General features: G+C 36.6%; 1 protein-coding gene across 3 annotated transcripts; it reads left to right on the top strand.

Annotated features, from left to right (window-relative positions):
* The first annotated feature begins 366 nt into the window (after positions 1 to 366).
* On the top strand, positions 367 to 27,495 carry LOC121976642 (protease Do-like 7). 3 transcript variants are annotated; one of them, XM_042528895.1, is made up of 22 exons: positions 367 to 796; positions 883 to 953; positions 2,653 to 2,787; positions 3,680 to 3,738; positions 8,551 to 8,587; positions 8,790 to 8,915; positions 10,589 to 10,678; positions 11,896 to 11,961; positions 12,119 to 12,175; positions 12,262 to 12,327; positions 12,960 to 13,067; positions 13,333 to 13,413; positions 13,534 to 13,583; positions 16,133 to 16,298; positions 16,857 to 17,360; positions 20,246 to 20,428; positions 20,503 to 20,605; positions 24,673 to 24,843; positions 24,928 to 25,007; positions 25,082 to 25,309; positions 27,053 to 27,268; positions 27,334 to 27,495. In XM_042528895.1, the coding sequence occupies exons 1-22, from the start codon at positions 508 to 510 to the stop codon at positions 27,493 to 27,495; spliced, it is 3,048 nt and encodes a 1,015-aa protein (XP_042384829.1). In that variant the 5' UTR covers positions 367 to 507. The 3 variants fall into 3 exon arrangements, with proteins under 3 accessions (XP_042384829.1, XP_042384831.1, XP_042384830.1); XM_042528897.1 differs by lacking the exons at positions 367 to 796; positions 883 to 953; positions 2,653 to 2,787; positions 3,680 to 3,738 and adding an exon at positions 7,539 to 7,834; XM_042528896.1 differs by lacking the exons at positions 367 to 796; positions 883 to 953; positions 2,653 to 2,787; positions 3,680 to 3,738 and adding an exon at positions 7,539 to 7,864.

The following is a 27,495-nucleotide window of genomic DNA, read 5'->3' as shown; positions in this document are numbered from 1 at the left end:
AATTATTTTAATTTAATAGCTACAGCAGCAGCAGCAACAACAACAAGAGCAACATTACAATAATAAAAATGCTAATTTGGGATATCGTTTTTATTTTTGGCCATATTTATATATCTTATAATATTTAAGTAAATTTTAAAACACCTTAAAAATTTTCATTTCATTTTGTTTTATTATTGAAATATTTGATATGCTTAATTTTATTTTTTATTCTAAATATTAACCTAAACATTTCGAAAACAAAATAAAAAATTTAAAGAATATTTAAAATAAAGAAACAAGAAACGTGGTGGGGGACTTTGAAAATTATCTTTGTTTTTCAGTCGCCCCCATTTATTTTCGAGTTTCTCCCCCTTCTTCCCCATTTTTCTTCTCTTTCTCCTAGTCTACGTCTTCCACCACTCCTTCCTCACTTCTCCCCCTTCCTCCGATCCCCCGTTCAAGAACCCTAACCCCCAACGGGAAGTTGAATCCACGGACGGGATCTGATCGCTAGGTTCTCTATCGATGGGGGAAGGGGACGCGCTCGAGATGTCGGGGCCAGAGGAGATGGATGCTTCGTGCATGAAGGGGGATCTGGCGATGGAGGTCGACGCGCATCCAGGACGGGAAGGATCCGCCACCTCGGAGGCATGGCGCCGTGCCCTCGCGAAGGTGGTGCCTGCTGTGGTGGTTCTGCGGACCACCGCCGCTCGGGCCTTCGACACGGAAACCGCCGGGGCCAGCTACGCCACCGGTTTCGTCGTCGATAGGGCTCGAGGCATCATGCTCACCAACCGTCATGTGGTCAAGCCCGGTACTGTTTTTTGACCTCTACTTTTCTAGCAGATCGACGCCACAATCGCATTCACATCTGTTTTCCGCGTCTTATGGCTGCTGCAGGTCCTGTTGTCGCAGAGGCGATGTTCGTTAATCGCGAGGAGGTTCCAGTGTATCCTATATATAGGGATCCTGTAAGACTGTAGTTTATGGATTTTATTGCATTTCCATTAACTTATTGGTTGTTCATTTGCTCATCTAGCCAAGTTTATTCTTTATATAGGTATCTCGTAAGTTTGTAGTATGCCAATTTGATTGCAATTTCATTAACGTAGTGATATAAATTGGATCATCTAACTGAATTTCTGTTTTTGTTATTTGCTATTTTTTCAGATAAGAGCTTGCGTATAGTTTTATATGCGAAGATTTTATTCTCTCCTCTTGATTGCTTCATATGCTAGTGTTCACCGAGCAACCAGACTTTTATAGATTGATCTATTTGTACCCCAATCCATTTTCCATTTCTCTATCCCCAGTTAACTAGCTTTGATGGTTTTTTCCTATATCTTGCATCATTACTTTGTAGTTCTGAAGTTTGTCCTTATGTTTGTGAATACAGGATCACTTTGTGATGAATATATAACTAGTTTTGAGTTCATAGGCTCTTGCACTTTCAGTAAAATTGGAAATTTGAACTGAATACAGGAGTGGCTATAGTCTTCAATTTGTACACAGTGATCCTTGCGTTAGGAGGAAAGAGAAAACATTCATAAAATTTGTCATAGTTAATGGAATTTATGTCTTTTTACCCCTCTTGTTTGTCATCATTATTTATTTTCAACTTTGTGTCTTAAATAGAAGTCCAAACTTAGAGGAGATAAACTATTTCCTAGTGCAAATCATTTCACTGTATCTTTTTTGCTATTGGATCAGTACGATATACTGATAAGGCAGTGGAAATAACTAACCGAAGAGAAAAGGGGAAAAGATGATGTATGTGTATATAGAATTTTTGTGATTTTCTTTCACCAAAATTTCTTCCTCAAGTAGTTGGAGAATTTCTCAAAGTACTAGCTGAATGTCTAGAGTTACTGTCTTTTGGGTACTTTTATTGCCTGAACTGGCCAAGCTGATGCTCTTGTTCTTTACCTCAATGTATTACATCTTGATGCTCCATTAGCCTCTTGTTTCTGTAGGAAAATAAAATGGATGCGAACAATCGGTGTTCGTTACTATATGATTAGGACTTGCATATGAGTGTCCAACATGTTCGCGTGTGTTTTTTTTTTTAAATGTATGTGAACAAAAGAAACGTCAAGCGCCCGCTCAAAGTGTTGGGGCGCATGTGGGCGGTAGATGAAGAGTCAAAGCACCAAAGTTTCACAGTCAATCTGAAGTGTGGATCAATTTAAATTTCCTTCTTAATTTATTATACATGATGAGGAACTGCTAGTTAATTGAATTGCTTCCATACAGATGCTTTAGCTGTTATTATACATTTTCCTAGCTTATTATTATTGGTCTGGCATTTTCTTAGACATAGTTGCTGCTTGAGTGTTCATTCAGTTGATGCAAAGCAAGCTGCTCTGAGATGATTGCATTACTTTTGATTTTAGGTAGTTTTGTAAATGACTGATGTAGATCCATGTGATGGCACATTGTATAATTTCTCTACATAATATGTAGGGACATGGTCATTGGTTGATCATTTTACTTGTTCCTTTAAATTGTGTTACATGGGGTGTTAGCATTATGTCTCTCAAGCCACTCATTACACATCTTTGTTGTAAGCCATTTTCCTGCTCATTGATTGGGGCATGTCCGAGTTTTTTTCTTGCAAGTTTCCTTTTATTTAAATTAATTAATATTCTAAACTTTTCTGATTTTGTCTAGATACACGATTTTGGTTTCTTTCGTTTTGACCCTGAAGCAATCAAATTCTTGCTGTACGAGGAGATTCCTCTTACACCTGAAGCTGCTTGTGTTGGATTGGAAATACGAGTTGTCGGGAATGACAGTGGTGAGAAGGTAAATCTTTTGTGATAGAATTTGTAAAATGGAGTGACACTGAATTACTTTCTTATCTATCAAATTTGAGATCTTATTAATTGGGTCCATGTAGCCACCTGGAGATCTTATCAAAGTTGCATTTATTACATTGGAAATAATTTATAAGACTTCTCCATTTTCATTGTGTTTCCTAGGCAACAAAAAGACTTAGTCATACAACAGGTAACTATAAGTAGTTTATACTTGGAAAATGACTTATTCTGGAAAGAGGAATCTACTAAGCTGAAAGGCATCTGTTTTTTGTCAGCATCTTCAAGTCAAGGCTTGAGCTTCTTGGTCGTTTGGAAATTCTCCATTCAGCTTAGTTCAGTTTGGTTTGCATAATAAATCATATCAATTTTATATTAGCTATATAGTAATGAAAATAATATATAGACTTAAATAAATATAACATAAATCAATTTTTCTTCTTGTGCAATGTCTCTAAGAATTAAGTCGGGATTAAAGGGAAAATTTCAAAAGTCATCTCAATTTGGCCATATTCTAACTTGATTTCGTCCCTATTGACTTTAAATTTACCAGAGTTCAATGTGTTCTATCTATTTGTCTAATGTAATCTAACCAATTTTGAGCCACTTTCTTAAAATTGCTAGTTTCTTTTTCTTCTAACTTCTCAATCTTTTTGAGATACCGATTTTGTGGTAAAACTTGGATCAACCATTGCCATGTTGATCCAGCTTGGACAATCCATATTAGTATTGGCAGATTTTGCCAATTATAACCATACCTTCAACTTGAGATTTTTAGTTGCTTCCATCTGTTTCAAGACATATTCACCACTCTTAGTTAAAAGTGTTTGTTCAAACATCTAGTTTGAGGTATCTTATGCTGTGGCTTAACAAAATTTCAGGTCTCCATTTTGGCGGGAACTCTTGCTCGTCTGGATAGGGATGCTCCTCATTATAAAAAGTATGTTATGTCTTTTTGATTTTTCTTAGTTTATGGATCATTTCTAAATTCAATCCTGTTACACTATGAATTTCTTGACTGTATAATAAACAATTTTTTTCTGAAGAAATGTATGAATTATGAGTAATCTTAATTAACATCTGTTCTAAGTACATTACAAACCCTACTATATGCCTCTCTCTCTCCTTTACCTCTTATGTCATGATGGCTTCTTGCCACATGGATGTCGGGGCGTAAACCTCCGGACCCTGTGTACCTCACCCCACCCACCACTTGCCCTCTCGGCTACAATGATTTACCTCTCTTGTTATGGCCTTGGGTTGGGTGCGGCGGGGCCGCTGGGGGCAAGCGATTTCGCCTTTTTTACAGCAGCAGATGATGGTTTCTTGCCTTTTGCTCTCCCTCTATCTCTTCCCAATATATGATTTTTCCTCCCTTGGCTACCATGATTTTCTTCTGACTATAGTACCATTTATGAGGACAATTCATCCTCACTCATAATATCATACCTCTCTCTCTCTGAAGGTTGATTTGGTCTTGCCTTCTTTTTTTCTCCCTTGATTTTGCTCATCCAATGGTTATATCATAGAGTATAATAGTTGTTAGACATACAAATGGATTTTTTTCTTCCATTTTCATTAGCTAACTCATTACCAACTTTTTCTCTGGTATTGACCACTAGAATAAATTTGTAATCTTGTTCTCTCGTTGGACTAAGTTTGTCCTCTTATTCGTTGACTGTTGTTGAATTTGAATTTTGAATTTTCTTGATGGGATATGGATTAATCTTTTGATTACAGTCTGGCGACGTGATCAAACCTATTACGCCCCGGAGGTGTCCTTGTCTAACGAAATGGACAATACCCCCTTTGACAATAATAGATACAACATGATACAAATCCACAAGTAGGAATAAACACAACAACAGAAGATAAATATAACCAACTACACAATAGAGAGATATACTAAATCCACTCAACATAAAAATTGAAACGACTGCGTGCCTGCACGGCTTAACACGACAAGTACCATAATCGAATGAATAGTATACCACAAGGCCAAAATCCACACACAAGTTATTTATTACATGAACAAGTCCGAAAAACCAAAATGCAAACCAAGAAGCAATAAGTAATCGCAGCGAAAACTCTCGATGCGACGTGGGACTAGCGGTCAGGATCTCCAAGCGACTCCATATATCATTTATCTACTATATGAGGAAAGAAGAATACAACAAGATAGTGAGTTCAAATGACTCCGCGGTTAATAAGGAAGAGATAGTGCATGAACAACCTAATGTAAAGAGTTCAAAAAGTTATACAGTCTTAAAGGTAAATACTCATCATTTGGAGATAACATAAGTATACATCTACTACATAATCAATCTACTCAGCTGCAAATAATACCATGAGTAGGGGTGAGCAGTCAACCCGCCGAACCGACCAACCTGCTCATACCGACCCAAATCAAACCGAAAAAATAAACCCGTTGGATTAGGGTCGGATGTAGGGTCCTGATATTGTATTATCTGATCTAGTAGGGCCGGATAGTTTTTATCCTAATAACCGAACCAACCAGATCCGCGATCACCCTTAATCAAAATAATATCTCACTTATACTAATGAAATGTTCACGAATGTCGTGCAGATTTGGAGAACAACAGAGGAAAATTAATGTATTAATGATTCGAGTGCAAGTCAAAAAGAGCGGTGTAACGTCCAAGGACTCGTTCTTATCTCATGTCTCCTCCATTAATCCACTATCCACAATCCCCTTCTTCAGCCCACTTCATATCCCATAACTCCATAATAAACACATATATTAAACTTAATAATATGAATAATCCATTGTTTACCTTGTTTATTTAATTAAATATAATAAATTATTTATAAAAGCTGCACACGTTGTAGCAGTTACTGCCGATTAACTACTACAACGTGTAATGAGTAATGTCTAGTATCATTTTAAAATATTTTATTTTTTTATTATATTTATATTTATTTTTTATATTTCATTGGATATAGGGTCGGATATCCAAATAACTAATTGACAAACTGCTGGATATCTAATACATAAGAACCGCCGGATATAGGGCCGGATGTAGGGTCCTGATATTGCATTATCTGATCTAGTAGGGCCAGATGATTTTTTACCCCAATAACCGAACCAACCCGACCCGTAATCACCCCTAACCATGAGTAGTGTTAGGTAATGATCAACATGGGTACTGCATATCATAAGCATGTACCAGTGCAAGTAACAGTAATATATCATCATATGTGGGAGCAAGGCTCCACCACAAGAAATACAAATGATCAAGACACCTAGCTATATAGCTATGGACAGTTGGAGAACGTTTTACCACGGATGGTTCCGTGGGCAGTTTGAAATGTCAGTCCCTGTCTGTAGGAGAACCCTCTACCATGGATGACCCCGTGGGTAACCCAGGGTATAACAATCTAATGATAACACTGTAGCAAATAAATCAGCATCATATGAAATAAACATATCCAAATCACTGACGACTCTCCCTACCACAATGGGGAGATATAATCGACAGGAAATAAACAAACAAGAAATAAACAATGTAATGTTACTTACATAGTAACCAACCACATCAACAAGAATATATGAACTCTATGCAACAGTACACAATTATATCTAATATGATAACTATCATCAGCACACACCACACATGTGTACTACTAACAAAATATGCATTGTCATAATGAGAAAGTATCTAAGTACACACTATACATGTGTGTACATCTACATAATATGAATAGCTGAAATGACAATCTTCCTACTGTACACCACACACGTGTGTATAACTACAAGATATGAATAACAAAACATAAGCATCTTCCTATTGTACACACCATACACATGTATACAACTACAAGATATGAATAGCTACATGTCAATCATCCTACTGTACACCACACATGTGTGTACAACTAAAAGATATGAAAACAAAACGTGACTTCATGGATACAAACTTAAAGATTAAGCAAACAAGTATTAAACTCATGTAGTTGTGCGAATAGAGTTGAGATAAATATAGCTACCAACCAAAGTAATAAGTCATGCACTAAGGTCAACATACTAATGAGAGCAAGGGAAGAAATACTCGCCTTTATTTGTGTCTCGTGCTGAATGCCTTTCAATATGGGCTCCTGTCTCTAATTAGAAATCTGCAACAAATAACACAATCAAAACCTAGATCTACCGTAGATCGGGTAACGAAAACAAATCCTAAATCGCTTTTAAACCCTTTGTTATGAGTTCTTATCGTTTCCGATTAATTACTATCAATCTCAACTATTCTCATTATAATCCGACAAACTGTGTATCAAACTCCGATTACCAAATAATGAACCTAGTTAATCATTATTAAACCTAGGCTCAATCAAGAAATGAATCTAATCGTTACCCATGTTCTTCTTCTCCGGTGGCGACGCACGGGCGACGATGGAGGTCCAATAGCGGCGGCTCTGCCGACGAAGTAATGGCTAGCGACGACGAGCTGGGTCGCCGGAAGAAACACACGACAATGGTGACCACGAACCAACTATGGTGGCCACAGATTGCTGCACATGTTTGGTCGCAAAGGCTGCGATGGTCGGAGCAGAGGAAGAATGACGGTTGGTTAGTTGGGCTTGGCACCAACGAAGGGTCAACAAGATAGCTAGTGTGGCCCTGATGGCACAAAAGGGAAGGCAAGTAGTGGTGGTTTCTAGGTGTAATCCTTGTGAATTTTCCCTTCATCTTCCTTTCCTTTTCTTCTCTCGTCTCAACAGCGCAGCGGCACACAAAGGTGGTCGCGAGCAAGAGGGGAGGCGACACGCGCTGTTGATCGCCCACGGCGGGTAAGAGAAAGAAAAATGTTGATCGAAAGCTCAGCACCGATGGCAAATACAAGGCGGCGGTGAACGTGGACTTGCCGACGACAGGACATGGTTGCAGGCGTCACAGCTTGCTACGTTTGGCCACAATGGCTGTGTATGGCCGCCTGGAGAAGAGGAAGAGCGGCTACGATGGGGAGAGGTCGGCGGCGATAGGGCGATGGGAAGAGGGTCGGCGGCGTGAATCAGGAGTAAGGGCATTAGGGAAAAGGAGATAAAGAGTAAGGTTTATATATATATACTTAGGTTAATAATTATAACCTTATGTTAATTAAATCAATCAACTCCCATTTAAGTGATATTCCAAACAGACTTCCTCTAAGCCTAATAGATTTATCCCTTTAAACATGGCATACGAATTCGGTTTAAATCCCGAAAAATTTCTAAAAAATCTCAGAAAATTCTACAAGGTAATTTCCTAATTGACACTTATTATTTAATTGCTATATCTAACAAAACCAGTGCTGATCCTGAAGGCTGACCAATATGATCTATTCACATGCCTAATTCCAACACTTATCTTCTTTATAATTCTACACTAATATATTCTGATAGGTTCTGTGGAAAATATCTCCAACTGATCTTGGATATTGTTTTTTGTTATCATTACCTTCAATTCTTGAGCACTTGAGTTAGAAATGTATCAATTTGTTAGCTGTATTTTGTTAGCGTGTTCTAAGCGCATATGTGAAATTATTGATATTGGTATTTAGACTATGAACTCTGAAAACAAACATCCATGTTAAATATTTGCTATGGCTTATAGTTGAAATTCTGCAATATTTTCTTTGGGTGCTTCAGTACTAGGACGCACTGATCACTCTTAATGTCCTAGTTTTTAATCTTTTTTCTCTTTGTTCATTTAATGTTTTATTTTTTTTTTAACTTTTGTGAATTGTCAATACAGGGATGGATATAACGACTTCAACACATTCTACATGCAGGTATGACCTTCCTGGACATGACAAAAGCTAATCATGAAAACAGTGGTTTCAGTATTTTGTCCATTTTATAAATTACCAGTCATGAGATTAAAAATGCATTGAAAAAAAGCTGGATTGCTTTTTTCCCTTCTTACTTAACACATGTAATTTAAATTGTCATTTTGAGAATTTTGACATTTCAGTTCTGTCCTTCATTATGCAGGCTGCATCTGGAACAAAAGGTGGCTCGAGTGGATCGCCCGTCATTGATTGCCAAGGAAGAGCTGTTGCCTTAAATGCTGGGAGCAAATCATCTAGTGCTTCTGCCTTTTTTCTTCCTCTAGAAAGAGTCAGTTCTTTTGTCCACTATGTTTATTGATCCTAAATACTGTCATGATATCCTCCATTCTAAAACATACTTGACTTTTGCACACAAATATTGTTAATCTTGCAGGGTTAGGACTTATGAATATGTAGATATTTGGTTTGGTGGAGGATAATATCATATTTCAGTCTGGGGCCAATAATGCATCTAATGAATTGTTTATTCATGTTGGCCTATTAGATTTACCTTTTTATTATTTGTATATTATAGTGTAATGTCATCTTTATTTTTTATGGTATGAGCAATATTTTCAAATTTTCATGTGGACACCTCCGAGACTTGAATTCTTCTTCTAATTTTTCTTACCTATGCTGGATCAAGATTCTGCCCGATACTTGTACCCTAGTCCAAGTAATATAAGTGGATGCCATATGGTTGGGTCATTGCAAAATGCACAAATGGTCAACCACATATCAGGTTCTTAATTTAAAGATATAAATTATTTTAAATAAATTATAATTTAACTAATGTTGACACAATTCATAATAAAATCATTCTGCATTTTCTAAAGTAATGATCCATAAAAAATGCAACTGCTGTGCTTGTAAAGTTATTGCACTGCCTTTGCAATAAAAAGGAATATGGGATAAGTTTTGTCCACTATGCGGTGTAACATGTCTAACATCTAAGTTTTATCTCACTTTTAAGGGTGTGGGCTAATGAGGAAAGTTTATAAGGCAAAAAATGAGTCTATCTAATGTCAGCTTAAGAATATGGTCATTAGTTCACGACTATCCAGTTTGATCAGTTGTCTCCGTTTAATCAGGTCATCAAATATGGTACCATAGCAACCTTAGTCTTAGGTTTGGTTGTTGTGAACCAACAACCAAACCTAAGAGAAGATATGCCTCCTTAATGGGTAGCAGATCTGAGAATGCTAGCTGTCAGGATAGACCTCCATGTACATTTCTCCGATTTTCCTAGGTGGCTGGTGGGAAACTTCCGTAGGGCCGGGCAGGTCACGTAGGTTAGACGCTACCTGACCCGGTTAATCATTTTTTTTGGTTGTGAACCAGGTGGAAAGGATTGCTTGTGATGATGAAGCCACCATTAGGCATGAGCTGTTTGCTAGAATCATGGAGTCTATTACTGCTAGTGTGAGCTTAAGAATTTTGGGTTAACAGTTCAAGCCTATCAAGTTGGATCAGTTATCTCAGTTTAGTCAGGTCATTATATATGGTATCATAGCAACCTTAAGTTTGGTCATGGCGATCCAGGTGGAAAGGGTTGCTTGTGCTGGTGGAGTCACCATTAGGCATCATAAGCCGCCAGCTAGGAATTTTGCCAATTTTGGGTCAACAGTTACCTGTCAAATTAGCACTCTAGCATCGCAGTTTTCTTGCTTTGTTACATGCATCTCTGTAATATTTATTGGATACAAATATAGTTTAGCTGCATCATGACAAGATTTTATATTTCCAATGCTGGAAGCCACTATGGAATTTATGGTTGTCTGGCGTTTATTGTCTTGTGCAACTTTTTATTTTTATTTTTATAAGAGAACAATCATTGTTAGTTATATCAAAATTTTTCATGCAAGTATTTGTCTATGACAATATGAATAAATGTTTGTTTCTAGGAAATTATCTGTTCAACTCGATTTGTTTGTAGTCTTGTTCAGTTTGAATTATTTGCAGGTTGTAAGGGCATTATCATTAATTCAAACAAATTGGAGTTCATTTGGAAGCAAGCCGAATTCTATTGCTATTCCTCGTGGTACACTTCAGGTTGTTTTCTTAGCACATTTTTTATGCTCTTTCTCTATGCTTTCTATGAGGTTAATGGTAGATTTAATTTGAAGGAATTAACAGTTACATATGCTAGATAATTTGGCGATGCAATTGTACTATTCCTAGGCAAATCCTGCACTCTTATGCAGCGTACATGTATCTCTACATTCTTCATTTTTACAATATCAATTGGATGTTCTTCATTAATGCTTATCATATTTTTGAACTGCTACAATTTATGTGAATCTTTACATGAAATTACATGTGAGGTTGGATTGTGAGAGATGAGTGATATTTCATAGACACAGTTTTATGTTGACTTTAGATCCCCATCTGACCTAGTACACATTTTAAGATTGCATCAAATATCAAAGTTGATGCATCATCTTTTCTTATGTTAAATGCCAAATGATAGTAATTTTTTGTGTGGAGATCCTTACCTTAACTTGTTGCAGTAATGATAGCAGGATGTTGAGCAAATTTACTGCAAGTATGCTCAGGTGTTTTTTTACATATATGTCCATCCTAGGTTGTCATTATTTCGATGTTGGAAATATTCCACTGTAGAACAAAGGTGGCACGACTCATTCAAAGAGTAAAACACCCGCGTTAATAAAAATTGATTATATGTACTATAGAATTGTGTCTGCCAGAAGACAAGATGGATAGTATCTTGTTTTTTCTTCTACAAGCTCAAGTTTTTCTAATTCTCACGAGTATCCAATCGCATTTGCAAAGTTATCGGTTTGTAGGTTGCTGCATGAAATGTATAATTAACCTTTCATATTGCCACAATGATAGACATGTGATCCGTCCTCTTAAGGCGGTGCGGGTTAAGACATGGGGTGTTGCCACATGAGATCTTGAGGTCGAAACTCGTCATGTTCGAGCATGCCTTCCCCTATGTCTTGGCCATCTGCACTAATGGCTAGTAGTTATCCGTGATTTACCTCCTCCATGTTGGCCTAGGGAGGGGTTGATGGGGGCACTGGGGCGAACGAATCGCCTTTTGCCACATGATAGACATGTGATCCGTCATACAGTTGATTCACTGGAACTATTTCTGTGGAATGCCTGTGTTTTGGTGACCTTTCCTGATCTTGTTAGCAAGGCTAGTTTAGAATCTATTTAAATCTAGCAAGTCAACTGAAACAATTGTTATTTGTCTAGTTCATGCTTCTGTAAAGCATTTTGTTTAATTTGGGTTATTTTAGGTAACTTTTGTTCACAAAGGATTTGATGAAACAAGGCGACTTGGACTTAAAAATGAGACTGAGAAGGTATGTAGACAATTACTGGAATACATACAGCATTCAGAATGATATATACTGAATGAAAAGTTAGTTTCCAATATTCCAATTTCTAATTTTAGTATTCCATACTCTACTATCAAATCATCTTCGTTTTTTTAAAACTTTGACCTTTTCTAATGATTAGATGGTGAGGCTTGTTTCTCATGCTGGAGAGACAGGAATGTTAATTGTTGAATCTGTGGTTAGTTTCTCTTAATCCCATTGAAGAGTTGTTGTCACTTTGTTTAATGATACAATATATTATGATTAGTTTGGAAATTATTGCAGGTTCCTGGTGGTCCTGCTCATAAGCATCTTGAACCTGGTGATGTGCTTGTTCATGTTAATGGGGAGGTAAGTTCAGTTTACTTTGGCCATTCAATATTGATACATCAAATTTGTTGATTCTGGCATACACAACTTGGAATCATTGCTTGGCTTTTTATTTGCCATATGAGGCCCTCTCATGATAGATTGATAGTTTTTCCACACAATTGTGCTTCTTTCTAGTTTTTTGTTACTCTACCCTGTTTAGAACACATTCTTAATACTGTACTAGTATTTCTGGTGCTATAGGAATCCAAGGGGAACTAGTCCGGCCCAAAATCCGTAGGCAGGTGCCAGGCCACTTTGACAATCAAGTATGCCTTAGATGGTGTATAGCCTTGTGTGTCTAAATACACATAGGATCAGATAATACATCGGAAGATAACTAGAAACCAACCATAGAGGCAAATTCAATCATTCAGAGAAGAGAAGTTGGATTTTTTTGGAAGTGGAAAGAGGAGAAGGAATTTTTTTGGGACTAAAACTTGCTTGATTACTACTGAAAAAAATCTTTAAAATAGAGCTTGCAACTCTTCCCCAATTACTATTAACTTGGTCTAAGTCTTATGGTTTTGGTATCGGAATGCATCCTAGAAAATGAACCTATTACAAAAATAAGCTCATCATAAGTGTATCTCAAATGTTTACATTAAGTGCAGGTGGTTACTCAATTTCTGACATTGGAGACTTTGCTTGATAACAATGTGGAAGGGGACATAAATTTGCAGATAGAACGAGGTGGAATTCCATTAACTGTGAAGTTGAAGGTAAAATTAAAATACAGTTTGTCTTTTTTTCAGTGATTGTGTCCATCATACTGACACCGTAGGTTGTCGTTTGAATCCCTTATCTGAGAAAGTATTGCAATCTTTACATTCTCTTGAATTTTTATTTTCAGTTAATGCATATGATAATCTGTTGCTACTTTGTTAAAAATGCTACCTCGATCAATCTAATATCATTTATAATCCAAATGTTCATTAAATTGTTTTTATGCTTTGTCAAGTACCAACTAAGATTTTAATGCTTCAGGTTCAAGATTTGCATTCCATAACACCAAATTACTTCCTTGAAGTGAGTGGTGTGGTTATTCATCCTCTCTCATATCAGCAGGTGTTGGTCTCTTCAATTTATGTTTTACTTATAAAATCTCAAATGGTACTTGGTTAGGAGTTGTGCATAAATAGGATATAAATGTACCATAGATTCTCACACATTCCTCGTCTTAAACAGGCTCGAAATTTTCGGTTCAAATGTGGCCTTGTCTATGTTGCAGATACAGGGTATGCTTTCTGTCAAATAAGCTCATATTTTTTTTGTCAGATCACTTGCTTCCTTAATTATTACTATACATTCAGTACTCATGGATACATGTCAACTGCAATTGTTTTTTTTTAATAATGCATCTTAATATGGCACACATCTTCATCTTAGTATTAGTGAAATATTCATCATTATATATCTGGCATTACCTTCTTGGATAATAAATCATGTCAGTATATCCATCACACTTAATCTCAAAGGAAATTTCTGAATGCAGTATGCTTACAATGCATTTCATGTTTCACTGTTTGACAATCAATACCCTAATATCTTGTGCAAAACTTTTTCATACATAATTTTACATAGAATTTCAGTGTTTGGATATATGTTGTATTGCTGTTTGGCCATCTTCTGTCCTTTATATCTTGAAAATGGACATTTCAACTAGTGAGTTATGGATTCTTTTAATGCATTTATGAAACTAATGTGCACTGTTCTAAAAAGTGCTATAGGCAGTCTCTTAGGAGGGAATGGAAGGAACAATTTTCCTTAGCAATTATGCAGTCCCTTTAGTTGGTTGTCCCAAAAAGTAGTCGCCTAGGAGTCCTCAGCGACATTCTGCCTAGGTGGCCTAAGTAATCCAGATTGGTTCATTAAAAAATGGCTTATTTATTTAATTGGTTTGCTTGATGGAAGCCTAATCACTGAACCTCACCACATTCATCCTCCTTTTTGCTATATGTTTATCTAACTTTGTTATATGGGTTTCTTTATTTCAATGTGAAATATGATATGTGTTATTGTTATATATTTACTTATTAGTTATCATTTATTTGTGTTTGTAGACTTGTTTTGATTCATTAATACAATGTTGGTGAGAATATGCAAATATATCTGATATTGTTTTGCACAACTACTTGGGCATTGTTTTAAACATGCTGGAGGGGACCACATATATCATAGTTGTTGCTGCAATAATATTTTGAATTATTGACCTCACTATATTTACAATTTTGGATCAACAAATGTGTCAAAACATCTATATTAATGTACCTAAAATTAATAAAAAGGAAAAATCTAATAGAATGCTGTTGGTGCGTCATGCGTGTATATATAAAAATATATATGCCAATTTTTTTTTTTACTTTTCTCTATTTTATTTTAATACTATTTTAATATAGGCCATCTAGGCCCCGTCTATCTCTTAGGTGCTATATAGTGGGTCAACTACCTACCGCCACCTAAAACCACCTTTTATAACCTTGTCAATGTTCCAATCAATGTTTGATAAGCTAGCCATGTTGATGACATGGTTTGAGAGTCTGATTAAAGGTCCATGATCAATTTATAGTTTTGATCTAGGTATTGTCCCCTAGCTCAAATGATACGCTTTCAGTATTGTGCTTCTGTGCTGATTCGAGCACTGATTAAGAAGAGGAAGAATAAATAGGAAGAATAAGAAGAAATTGTAAAGGAGAAGAAGAAATCAAGAATTTGAAAAGTAGATGAGAAGGTAGTGACTAGCTGAGGGAGATAGAGAAAGACCATCACATGAGAAAGACCATCACATGAGATAGAGCTGAAGGAAGTAAACTCTACATTGTGAAAGAAGACACTTATTCTGTAGAACCATCACAGGAAATTATGGGGCTCCTATTGTGCTCAAATCATTGCAAAAGAAGATGCTATGCCAACCAAGGGGCCACACCATCTCTAACCTGCTCACATAGACCTCGCGGAAGAAGACAGTGCTCACAATCACGGAAGAAGCCATGGATGCATTGTATATTTGATGGATTCTTACTGCCGATTGGCTTGTGGAACAGTATATGTCAGTTATGCCAACCAACACGGTTTGACATTTAAATTTTCCTTGTAGTTCATGATCAAGTTGCTCGTGGAGTGGTATGTTTTAGACGTGCTGTTCAACATGACTCAATATTTAAACCCTCATTGTTGTAATTCATGATCAAGTTTATTATTGCTCCCACAGGCGTAGCTGAGTTGATACTCGGGTGATAGAATTGCATCACATGATCAAGTTTATTATCTACCATGTCTACATGTTTGATTGTCAAAATATGTTTCTATGGAATGAAAAACTATGCGATCAATAGGGTTGACTGAGAATGAGATGTAAATCATACGTTTGACCAATCAACATGAGTGGTCTAAACACATTGATTAGAGGGGCCATAGCTGGTTCTCTAGATTGTTATAAAGCAGACTTCTCAGTTGCTTGTTGTTCTATCCTTTTTTTTTACACTTTTGCGATGCAATATTAGATTTTTTTTTATTGTTTCCCCACATTTAGTGGTCCATGCACTTTCAAGTTCATGCGATTTTCATGTAATGCATAATCATGGCTTTGGCTTCTTACATGACTCACTATTATGTAATTTGTCGTTTCTTTAAATTGATGTGTTATAATAGCAGTTTTCCTCCAAAAGATTTTTGTCTTTAAGTTTGGTTTTATGTGTTTCTGATATTCACCATAAACTGTAGTTCTAGTGCATCATGCTTTGTATTTGATAATCTAAAGGCAAAGTAGTTAAACTATGTCCTTCAGGTATATCCTCTCTCGTGCTGGTGTTCCACGCCATGCCATTATCAAGAAGCTTGCTGGGGAAGAGACATCACAAATAGATGAGTTCATATCAGTTTTATCTAGATTATGTAGAGGTGCACGTGTGCCTTTAGAATATGTGAGCCATGCGGATCGTCACCGGAACAAGGTCTTGTTTATCTTCTTGTCCACTTATTCTCGCAGATAGTGCGATTCTCCTTTTTCAGAATTTCATGCTTGCTATATATGCCATTGTCATTAACACTTAGATTTCCTCAAGCCAAAACTTCTAGTTTCAATTACATTGCACTATTCTCCCTCGCAACAATCCTTTTCTTAAATAGTTTTGAGTTTTTTATTCATAAAAAGGGTATTTTGGTGCACAAAGTTTCCGCCAATGCGGGGTTCCAGGGAAGAGTCTATTTTATGCAACCTTATCCTGCTTTGCAAGAGGCTATTTCCGAGACTCGAACCTGTGACCTTTAGGCCACACGGCAACAACTTTACCATTACGCCAAGACCTCCCTTTCATGAGATCAAGAATTTAGCAATGACAATGGAGGCTAGTTTTATGTAACCTTTGTATTCCATTTTGACAGGATAACATTTTTTCTTTCTCTGTGCACTCGTTATCTGTGAAATTAAAGTTTCTGTTAGTCTGTCCTTGGTTATATTGTACTAATTAGTTCAATCATTTTATGCTGGAATTATCAAATTTTGCCTGCAGTCAGTTTTGGTTACAGTTGATCGCCACGAATGGTATGCCCCTCCACAACTATATGTCCGTGATGATAGCACAGGGCTGTGGGTGGCTAGACCAGCTATACCTGACTCCACCTTATTGTCTTCAACTGTTAACTGTGGTAGAATAAGCACAACCTCTGTTGGAACACCGGTTATTGCTGCAGAACAACTGGAAGATGATCATCAGAACAAGAGTGAGAACTGGGAGAATAGGTGTAACAGAATGCAGACTGATGATGAAAATATTGTTGATGATTCAATTTCTGGGGATGGTTCTTTTACTGAGAAAAAAAGGCGACGATTGGAGGAAGATTCGATAGTAGAAGGAAGATTATTCTCTAATGTAGCTTCAAATGACTTTAAAGATCAAAACTTTCAGCGCCAACCCAACTTGGAAGATACTGAGGTTTTGCATCATCAGGTAGCAGTTCGAACCAATGCTTCAATTGCAGAACAGGCGATAGAGCCCACTCTCGTAATGTTTGAGGTAGGAGAGCTGTCTGTTTTTTCAATATTTTGGGCTATCTGGTTTAGCATTTACGTTCGGCTGAAAATTTTTATGCTACAGTTATTTGTTGATGTTTGGTCTTGTGTTTTGTTTATTTATGTATTCTTCTGCTTCCTGTTACCAGTGATGCTTCGCTATTGGTTTTTATCCCAGAAAGGGATGGATGGTTAGAAGAGCATTTATTGATTTTTAATGAACAGCATATGATTTGATAATATAAGACTGACATATGCTACTCAAAGCATATAACTTGATCACTGTGCAGATTTTTCTCTACTCTACACTATAATTCATTAAGTTTGCCTTTAGTTTTGTTAGAGTTTTTATAAACTTTAATGGTAATGTTATGGGCTTTTGCTAGAAGTATGTGAGTTGGCTGATAAGAACAGAGAGCATATGAAGGCAGGCAGCTGTTTTCTAAATATTCAATTATAAACAAGTTGGGTGCCGAGTGAGTGAGGTGTATTAAAGCCAGAAATGAAGTGCAAATATTTAGGTAGAAACTAATAAGGACATTGTAACTGAAATGCTTGATGTGATAAATTTCTTTTGATGCCTTTTTCAATTAGATATCCACTCAGGTTACAACAAGTCTTGGATACTCAACTAATGCGTGTTAATGTGTTATGATACACAAACTCTTGTGCTAAGCTTATAAAACTGTTATTATTGAGGTATTCTGTCAGGCTTTATCAGTACATAAATGGTTTGAAATTTTAGCTATGTAACATCAGATAATCTAGATATACCTATAAAATGATGAAAAGAGCCTGAATCTTTTTTTTTTCAAGTTTTTTTTTTTTTTCTGAATTAGACATCGACATGCATTTTTTTTGGTCAAAGCATGCAGAAAATGTCAATACAATCAATGTTATGTGAATCCACTGACTTTGATTTCCAGCTTCATTAATTCAACTCCTATGCTTTGAATTCTTTTACTGTCTTTTGATCTTCCAACCCTTCAACTTCACTCTGTATTGCAAGTCAATTACTATAAATAAGCCACTCTAGAGAATAGCCACAAAAAAATCTCTGCTTTATTTTCTTCATCCATCTTTCTTAATTCTGTTACATTGCCTGTGCTAAGAAATGGCGATCACAACAAGCTCATGGTGGAGAAAATCAGCAACTGTACATGTAGGTTTCATTGAATCCAAGAAAGAGGTTGTCAATGTTCTCCTCAGCTTCTCATGCTGCCTATTGACACCATTATCTGTGTAATAACAAGCAACATTCCATTGGCTGCATTGATAAGCTCTGTCACGGAGTTCTGCAGCTTGATCTGGAATACTGGTAACTGAAGATTCCAGGACGATTTTGACAGACCTAGTGAATTCCTCGAAGAGTGAGCTGACAGAAACTAAGAATTACTATTGACAGAATGCAAGAATTTTATAGATACTCTAGGTATCACTGCCCCGATTGTATGATAAGCTTTTATTCAAGCTCCAAATGTGAATATGATGTGTAATGTGTATCTGGATCAAGATTTTGTTAATGAATCTAGACTATAAAATGGACCACCAAAGAATTTAGGATTATATATATTATTGTTTTTTACTTATTTTTTTCTGTTTTGTTTTTTTGTGTAAAATTTAGATACCTTTGACTGACAAAAAAGGAATTATAGAGAAGTTGAACAGATGCATTTAAGATGGCTGAAAAGAAATACCATGGAGAATCTGATAATGAGGAGAATCAATGGTAGTTGAGAGAGAATCAATGGTAGTTGAGAGGAGAATATGATGTTTATTAATGAAATAAAAGGTAAATTAAGAGTAGAAAATTAAATGGAAATGAAACTAGAAGGTAAAATAGGTAAGCAAACATTTAGGATTAAATCTTTGTGGAGGGATGGTACAACATGGCGAGCTCAATGGCCCATGCTTCATGAGAAGGTGGAAGGGGGAGGATCAGGGGCATCAAAGAGGAGTGCCTTGAGGTCCATGAGGGTTGAGCACGACAAGATGCAATCACTGGCACTAGCATGAGTTAGGTTGAGGGGGTATTTGATCATCGGCAGCAAAAAGGTGAAACCGTCACCTCGACAGCCCCTCCAGGGTGGCCCCTCACCGTCTAGAAGGGAGATAAATCGGGGGGATTTCGCCCTGCAACAGCAGCGCATGCAAGGGATCATTGCCTATACATGATGAGGACGATCAGAGGGGTATTTGACAATTGTATAAAGAGTGAATGCAGTTAAAATATTTCCCAAGTAAAAATTCTAGTTATTTGTGTTGCTAGAATTAATGAAAGAAACTTGGATCTTTTCCTTTGTGATCATGGTTTTTCTATCAAACTTGCATGCTAGAATTAACATTGCTTAAGTATTTACAATGATCATATACTTCTAGATAATTTAATATATTATTTTTAAATGATGTTTGATTCAATTGATTGTATCATCTGATTTATTACTTCTAATATTTTATATATTGAATTAGTTTAACATTGTATACTTTACCACAAATCGCTGGGTATTTATCTAGTTATAGAAAATAGTTATTCTTGATTTCTCTACTTCTGCAGATGCTTAGCTTATTTTTGTAATTTATAAAGAACGAGAAGTTAGCACATTTACAGTGAGATAATCCTTGTCTCATTTTTATACTTAAAGAGGCTTGCATTTTATTTAATTTAATGTGCTTGAGTTACTTCTTTAAGTTTGGATCACAGTATTGCTTTTGCATCACAAATATGTTTTTTTCACTATTTTGTGAAATGCCTCTTCTCTTAGTCTGAGGAATCCCTGTTGCCTTTATCTGAAATTGTTATCAGTTTCTTGAAGTTGCATTGTAATTAATAGTTTGTTTTAATGAATATGCTTATTCTTGCAATCTTGTGTGATAATGTCACGCCTGCAGGTTCATGTACCACCATCATGTATGATTGATGGTGTCCACTCTCAACATTTTTTTGGGACAGGAGTTATTGTTCATCATTCAGAAACCATGGGTTTAGCTGCTGTTGACAAGAATACAGTTGCCGTATCTGTGTCTGATGTAATGCTGTCATTTGCTGCATATCCTATGGAAATTCCGGGAGAGGTAAGAGTTCATTGATTAATTGAAATGTAGGTCAGTATGCTGATTATGCAATTGCACTTACAGAGCTTCCTCAGGTTGTTTTCCTGCACCCGGTTCACAATTATGCTCTTGTTGCATATGACCCTTCTGCTCTGGGGGTAGGTGCTTCCAGTGTTCATGCAGCTGAACTTCTTCCTGGTTAGTTTATTTTCAGGACAGTCTTTTGTTGTAAAAATATTATGCATGATTATTTTGTGCAACTTATGTTGTTTATTTACATAAAACAAGATTAAAAAAATTAATACTATGTGACATTCTATTTCTCGTTCTAGATGAGAATATTCTGGGTATTTGACTTGTGTCTTCATTGCTAAAAAACGTCATGTCTGTAGGAACATTTATAAAGAGAGTATTAACAATTAAAATCATTTCTTTGACTTCCCTACTTTTTATGATGGGGACACCCTTGTATCAGCAGTTAGTTTAATGCAAGTATGTTCATATGTTGATAAGTGTTGATGTTAGGACTGTAAAATCAAGGTAAGTAAATGATGGACTGTTCATTCAAGAATCAGACAATGACCAAAGAAAATTATAAAAAATTCAGAATGGAAAGTAACACAAAAAATTCACCGTGCAACAAATTAAAATTTAGAACAAACCAATTCCATCTAATTGTTTGCATCTAGTGCTGGCTACGTGTTCATCAATGCAATTGAACTCAAGCCTTTATAGACAATTGGCTGTGGCCATCTTTCACTGTCTTTTTGCTCACTGCCCACTCAATTAGGAGTAGGCATTTTGTAGAATATTGGCCGAAGTCACATGGTTAACATATAAATTGGTTTTATCAACGACTTAATCCCATATTCTTCTTGTTGTCCCAGACAACATAGATCTCTATTGAACTTTGTCAACTCTATTCTTTCTATCAAGTTAATAATGTCATAGTCTCTGGTTTGTTCTCCTTTATAATTGTTAAGAGATCTATTTTTATATAGAGAGAGGAACTATTTGCAAATATCGAAATGCATAGGGATGTATACATAAGATGATAATGATCTAATACATATAGGTAGAGGGGATTACGTAGATCCCCCAAATCAATTTGGTTAGATACTTTTGGTTCCTAGGACCAAGGTTGTCAAAATCGAGATTCTACGTTGAAACGGAAGGGAGTTGTAGAATCGTAAACTCGTAGTATCGTAACACGAATCGTAAGTTTCTACCAAAATGTAAAATTATATATAAACATATATATACTCATAGAAAATAACATAGATAAGATTAATAACCTCAAAAACACATTAAACATTTGATTAATAACTTGGAGTGGCTGCACCACTATTGGAGCTTGCTTCACCAGACCCACCAACACTAGCTTCTCTACTCATTTTCGTGAAATTAAAGAAGAACAAGAACACCACCACGCAGCTTCAGCTTCACCAACGACACTGCAACTCTGCAACAGCAGCTCGCGAACCACAGACGTGGCCAACAACCTTCAGAGATGCAGACGGGACAGAGACGGCCAAAGAAGTAAAGAACAGAGACCCACAGATGAGATAGATGGAGAAGGGACAGAGGCGGATGGTGGCGTACCTTTAATCGAAGTCAGTCACAGTGCCGGTCGACGCACACCGGACGCACAGGGAGGAGGAGACAGACGCGTACGTGAAGGAGACGATGGTTGCTGAAGAAGAACGAAGCACAGCAGTTGCGGCGACAATGGCTCGCGACGCGACTTAGGAAAGTTAGGGTTTCTTGAGATCAAATCTTCTGTCCCGAAACTCTCTCTGTCCCTCTGTCCCTCTGTCCCACGCAGAAAACGACAACCGACTCGTGAGAAACACGTGACGAAGGCGGAAATCAGGAGGGCCGATCGGCCTAGGGGCTGATCGGTCTGGGGACCGATCAGCCTAGGGCCTGATCGGTCCCCAGACCGATCAGCCCCTAGGATCGGCCCTTGCAGAGCCCTGATCGGTCTGTGGACCGATCAGGCCATAGGTGGATCGGTCCACAGACCGATCCCTATTGTCCTGTGGACCGTGTTTGATCGATCGCTGCGATCGACCTTCTGGTCTTGGAAAACCAGCGGACATTTCGCGTAGAATCGCTGGACTCTTACGAGTCTACGATTTCCGCTACGCTTCCACGCGATTCTGCACGATTCCACCCGATTCCGCTTCCGCCTGGGCACGCAACGCGGAAGGCCACCAAAAATGCGTAGAATCGTGCGATTCTACGTTCCGACTCGCGATTTTGACAACCTTGCCTAGGACACTTCATTCTTGTGCCTTTCTATTCCGTATGCTTTCCTCTTCCTGGCACTTGCTGCAATTTGCGCCATAGCACGGTGAAGCTGTCCACTGCATTCCAGGTTATCACTTTTCCTTTGCACATAACTCCCATATTCTTCCCTCTCTTTTCTCACATACACTGCTTCATGTGCTCACACATTCATTCTGCACCTGGCACTTGAATTCTTAGTACATCTCACTATGCTCGATATTCTATTGTATGTTCTCTGCTGTAAGTTCTTCAACCTGTTCCCTTCTTAAGGTCAAAGACTAGATATAAGGCAGAGCCTCCTTTGACAATTCCTTCTATCCAAGCATCTCTACTACCTTCAAAGTTTATTTATGTGATTGATTCTGTTTCCTGTTACATGCACATCCAAGCATTGGCCGTGCAACTGGTACCTACTTTATTTCTATCCATATTAAGAAAAGACTTGGACGAGAGATAGGTAGACGATTGTATTGTTGTTACATTTGATTTTAAAAAACACTTGTTCTATTTGATGGATCTTGCAAGAAAATTTATGCACAGTAGTATTCTTATTTGTTTAGTCAGAGTGGGGTGTAACACTTATCATGTATAAATCACATGTTTTTTTTTTTTTTTTTTTTTTGTGGTTTTTCTTTATTCGTTTGTCTCGTTACACAAGGTAGACACTCACACCTTTAATACATGGGTGAACTTGCTTTGTTTGTCTTGTCCTTAAGTAGTGATAAGTTGCCTCTTATGTTTGTCAAGTGTTAGACCAGGCTGCAAAAAGGACTATTGCTGCTATCTCAAGTTACGTCAGTTTTTTTGTTTCAATTTAACAGTCTAGTGCACTGTTTTTTTTTTTTGTTCACTCACATCCAAGACAATAGTAGAGGTACTTTCCATGCCTTCTTCAGGTATAGCAATTAAAATTAAAGATTGTTACTCCAAACATAGAGCAGACTTTCTTAGCTTGTTTCAACAATGCTACTGCCACTCTAGACTATGCTGCTCTACCAGAGTTTTCTATGATCTACCATATCTCTAATCTTGACCTTATTTTTCACCAAAAAGGTGCTCATAAGAGCAACACTTTCCATCCTCTTTTCAGTACATATTTTAATGTCTTCTTGTTTTCACTGTACTTTTGCTTTCTTTAAGAATTTGTATTATGTTTAAACATCTGAAACCATCTCAGAAGCTCTATTTGATCCAAGGTGGAAAGTGATTATGATATTTTAGATGGCAATATTGCATTCTAATGGTACATGAGAAATTGTCATTCTTTTAGCAAGTCTACTATTTGTGGCAAGTGAGTATTTTACCATTAAAACATCTGTTAGCTTGATTGACTAACTTGAAGCTTGATTAATGGTTAAAGCCTTAAAGGTACACACAAATGTATGATGTTGACTTAATATGGACACATTTGTTAGAAGGTGCAGCATTGTACTTTGATGGTTTGTTAATAGGTCTGTAAAGAGACACAGCTATCTTGATGGATTATGATTTGGTGGTTAACAATGAGAATGATGGTGGGTACGTATACAAATAGCTACATATATCAAACTAGCATCATTAACCTAGCGGATATATATTTTGGTTCCTTACTATCTGAAGTCCAGCTTGGATCCTCACAAGCACAACATAACACAGCATTCTAAAGAACGGGAAAAGAAAAATACTAATTTGTTGCCCCATATTTCATACCAAGTGACAAGTCTTCAAACACTATATGCCCTTTAGACTGTAACTAAGAAACAAAGTAACAAATACATACTGGTTTTATTGAGAAGCATTGCAGAGAAGCCATTTAGGACTTAAGGTACTAAGATGCATCCAAGGTATTTCCGCTAAAATATTTATTAGACTGGTATTTGCTTGCTCTACAAAGTAGCTAAGGTATAAGCAATTCATATACTGGTTCTTAGAGATGGTGTGGCACTTTCTTAACTATAGTTAATCTTTTTGATAATTTCTTGTTTATCTTCCAGAACCTGCTTTACAGAGGGGAGATTCTGTATATCTTGTGGGATTAAGTAGAAGTTTACAAGCAACATCAAGGAAGTCTATTGTTACCAATCCATGCGCTGCTCTAAATATTAGTTCAGCTGACTGTCCTCGGTATCGAGCAACTAATATGGAAGTTATTGAGCTTGATACTGGTAATTGTATTGCAATTCAGTTTTGTCATGTATCTGAAAGCTTTTAAGAAAATTGTCATGTATTTAGTGACGTTTTGACTCCAGATTTTGGTAGTACCTTTTCTGGCGTGCTTACCAATGAACAAGGAATGGTTCAAGCACTATGGGCAAGCTTTTCTACTCAGGTAAAGTTGTATAACTGTAAATATTTTTTTTTAGACATGTTTGTGAATAGCACTTTCCATGATATATGGTGCAGTTGAAATATGGTTGTAGCTCTTTGGAAGATCATCAATTTGTTAGAGGCATACCCATCTATGCAATTAGTCAAGTTCTTGAGAAGATTGTCCATCAGGAACCAGGTCCACTTCTTCTCATCAATGGTGTAAAGAGACCGATGCCATCTCTAAGAATTCTGGAAGTAGAGCTTTTTCCTACCTTGCTTTCAAAGGCTAGAAATTTTGGTCTCAGTGACGGATGGGTGCAGGTAATCCATTTACTCATTCCTAATTGCTGTTCTTCGATTCTCTTAAATGAATTTAATGTCACTTTATTCATAGAATGCACTTCAATCAATTTTATTACTTAGACCGGTTTTATCAATGTAAACATTTCAGATCATATTTTGAGTATTGCTTTAGTTTACTTATGATCTTTCTTTCTGTTATTTCATGTGCATTTTGATTTTTCTTTATTGCTTATACAACAACAACAACAACAATAACAACCAAGCCTTTTCCCACTTGGTGGGGTCGACTGTATGAATCTTTTTACGCCATTGAGCTCTATCTCCTATTATATCATCATCTATATTTAAATAAATTTTATCTTGTTTTATTGTTGTTAACCAAGTCTTTTTTGGTCTTCCTCTTCCTCGTTTGATATGCATATTTATCATAGTTTCACATCGCCTAACTGGAGCATTTATTGGTCGTCTAAGTACATGTCCGTACCATCTTAAACGTGTCTCTCGGAGTTTGTCCTCAATAGACGCAACTCCGACTTTCTCTCTAATGGTCTCATTCCTTATTTTGTCCATCTTTGTATGTCCACACATCCATCTTAACATCCTCATCTCTGCAACTCTCATCTTATGCTCATGTGCTCGAGTCATAGCCCAACATTCAGCTCCATATAACATAGCAGGTCTAACAGCGATTTTATAGAACTTACCTTTAAGTTTAAGAGGTATTTTACGGTCACATAAACACCCGACGCTCCCCTCCATTTCACCCATCCTGCTTGTATTCTATGTAAGACGTCTCTCTCAATCCCTCCATCATTTTGTAAAAATGATCCTAAATATTTAAATCTCTCGGTTTCGGACAACTCGTCCTCTCCTATGTTAACAATTGTTTCATTACTTCTAATATTGCTAAATTTAAATTCCATATATTCTGTCTTTAAATCTTTATTGCTTATGTCTTAAACAAATTAATCCAACTTGTGTAACTAAAGTACTTCCAGAAACTTCTTTAAAAATAATCAATTTTCTCCTCATTTTATTAACTTGCGGTTACCTCTAATTGTTTGCAGGTAATAATACTTTACACTCTTATGTCTACTATATTCACTTATTTGTGTTGTTATGTTTGCCAAGTATATATTCCTTGGTACTAGACTAATTTGATAAGTTAATAAGGCTTAAAATGTTTTCATTTTCTTTAAATAATACATTTTTAATAACATATGTTAAGCATACATGCGATAGTGTATAAAATGGCATGCAATTGTACAACTAAGCTGCATACAACTCATATAACTTAAAAAATGTTAACTTATGTCTAGTGGTTTAAAGAACTAAATTAAATAAATAATTCCATGCAAAATTTTATCCTATATCTAGTATGCTGTAACCTCAGCTAGATGATAGTAATTTTTTTACCCACACTGTACTGCAAGCATTGAATTAATGCTAAAACTTAGTACTTGTGATGACATTGTAAATTGATCCTATGATGAGTTTATCTACTTTTGCAATCATTGTAGCTAGACAATCTTGGAAACATACTTCTTATCCTTCACATTTACAGATTAAGCTAAAGTTTTGATAATATAGCATAATGTAATGTATTGACTTTTCTACTAATCTAACAAAGCATGCTTATTAATTATTATGTTCCTGTAGATAGTTTATTCAGTTTGCCAAAAGTGACAATTATCCGTGTGTATCTAAGGGCCTATCTTTGACTTACTTCCATAGTTTGAGTTTATATTTCTATTATTGCAGGCCCTTGCCAAAAAGGATCCTATTAGAAGGCAGGTTCTGCGGGTAAAAGGTTGTTTAGCAGGATCAAAGGCTGAGGGTCTGTTGGAGCAAGGGGACATGATTCTGGCAATTAATAAAGAACCAGTTACATGCTTTCTTGACATAGAAAATGCTTGCAGGGAGCTAGACAAATGTGACTACAATGCTGGAGAACTTAAAATGACTATTTTACGTCAGGTAATGAGTTACTTGATTCAGAATATATTAAGAAACGGCTGAGTTTACGTTTTCTCTTGATATAGGGTCAAGAAAGAGAGATTATTGTTGGAACTGACATAAGGGATGGTAATGGAACAACTCGCATGTTGAATTGGTGTGGATGTGTAATTCAGGACCCACATTCAGCGGTTCGTGCACTTGGTTTTCTTCCTGAAGAAGGTCATGGTGTGTATGTGGCAAGGTAA

Source organism: Zingiber officinale, chromosome 4B, assembly GCF_018446385.1.
Source record: "Zingiber officinale cultivar Zhangliang chromosome 4B, Zo_v1.1, whole genome shotgun sequence".
In the NCBI taxonomy this organism is placed as follows: Eukaryota; Viridiplantae; Streptophyta; class Magnoliopsida; order Zingiberales; family Zingiberaceae; genus Zingiber; species Zingiber officinale.
This window is presented reverse-complemented; position numbering and strand designations above follow the sequence as displayed.

What these genes read in the sequence shown, in the direction of transcription:
- LOC121976642 (XM_042528895.1), top strand. Translation starts at nt 508, where the DNA reads ATGGGGGAAGGGGACGCGCTCGAGATGTCGGGGCCAGAGGAGATGGAT. An exon ending in GGAATGACAGTGGTGAGAAG is followed by an intron (nt 2,788 to 3,679) that starts GTAAATCTTTTG and finishes ACAAAATTTCAG; the next exon opens with GTCTCCATTTTGGCGGGAAC. An exon ending in AAATGACTATTTTACGTCAG is followed by an intron (nt 27,269 to 27,333) that starts GTAATGAGTTAC and finishes CTCTTGATATAG; the next exon opens with GGTCAAGAAAGAGAGATTAT.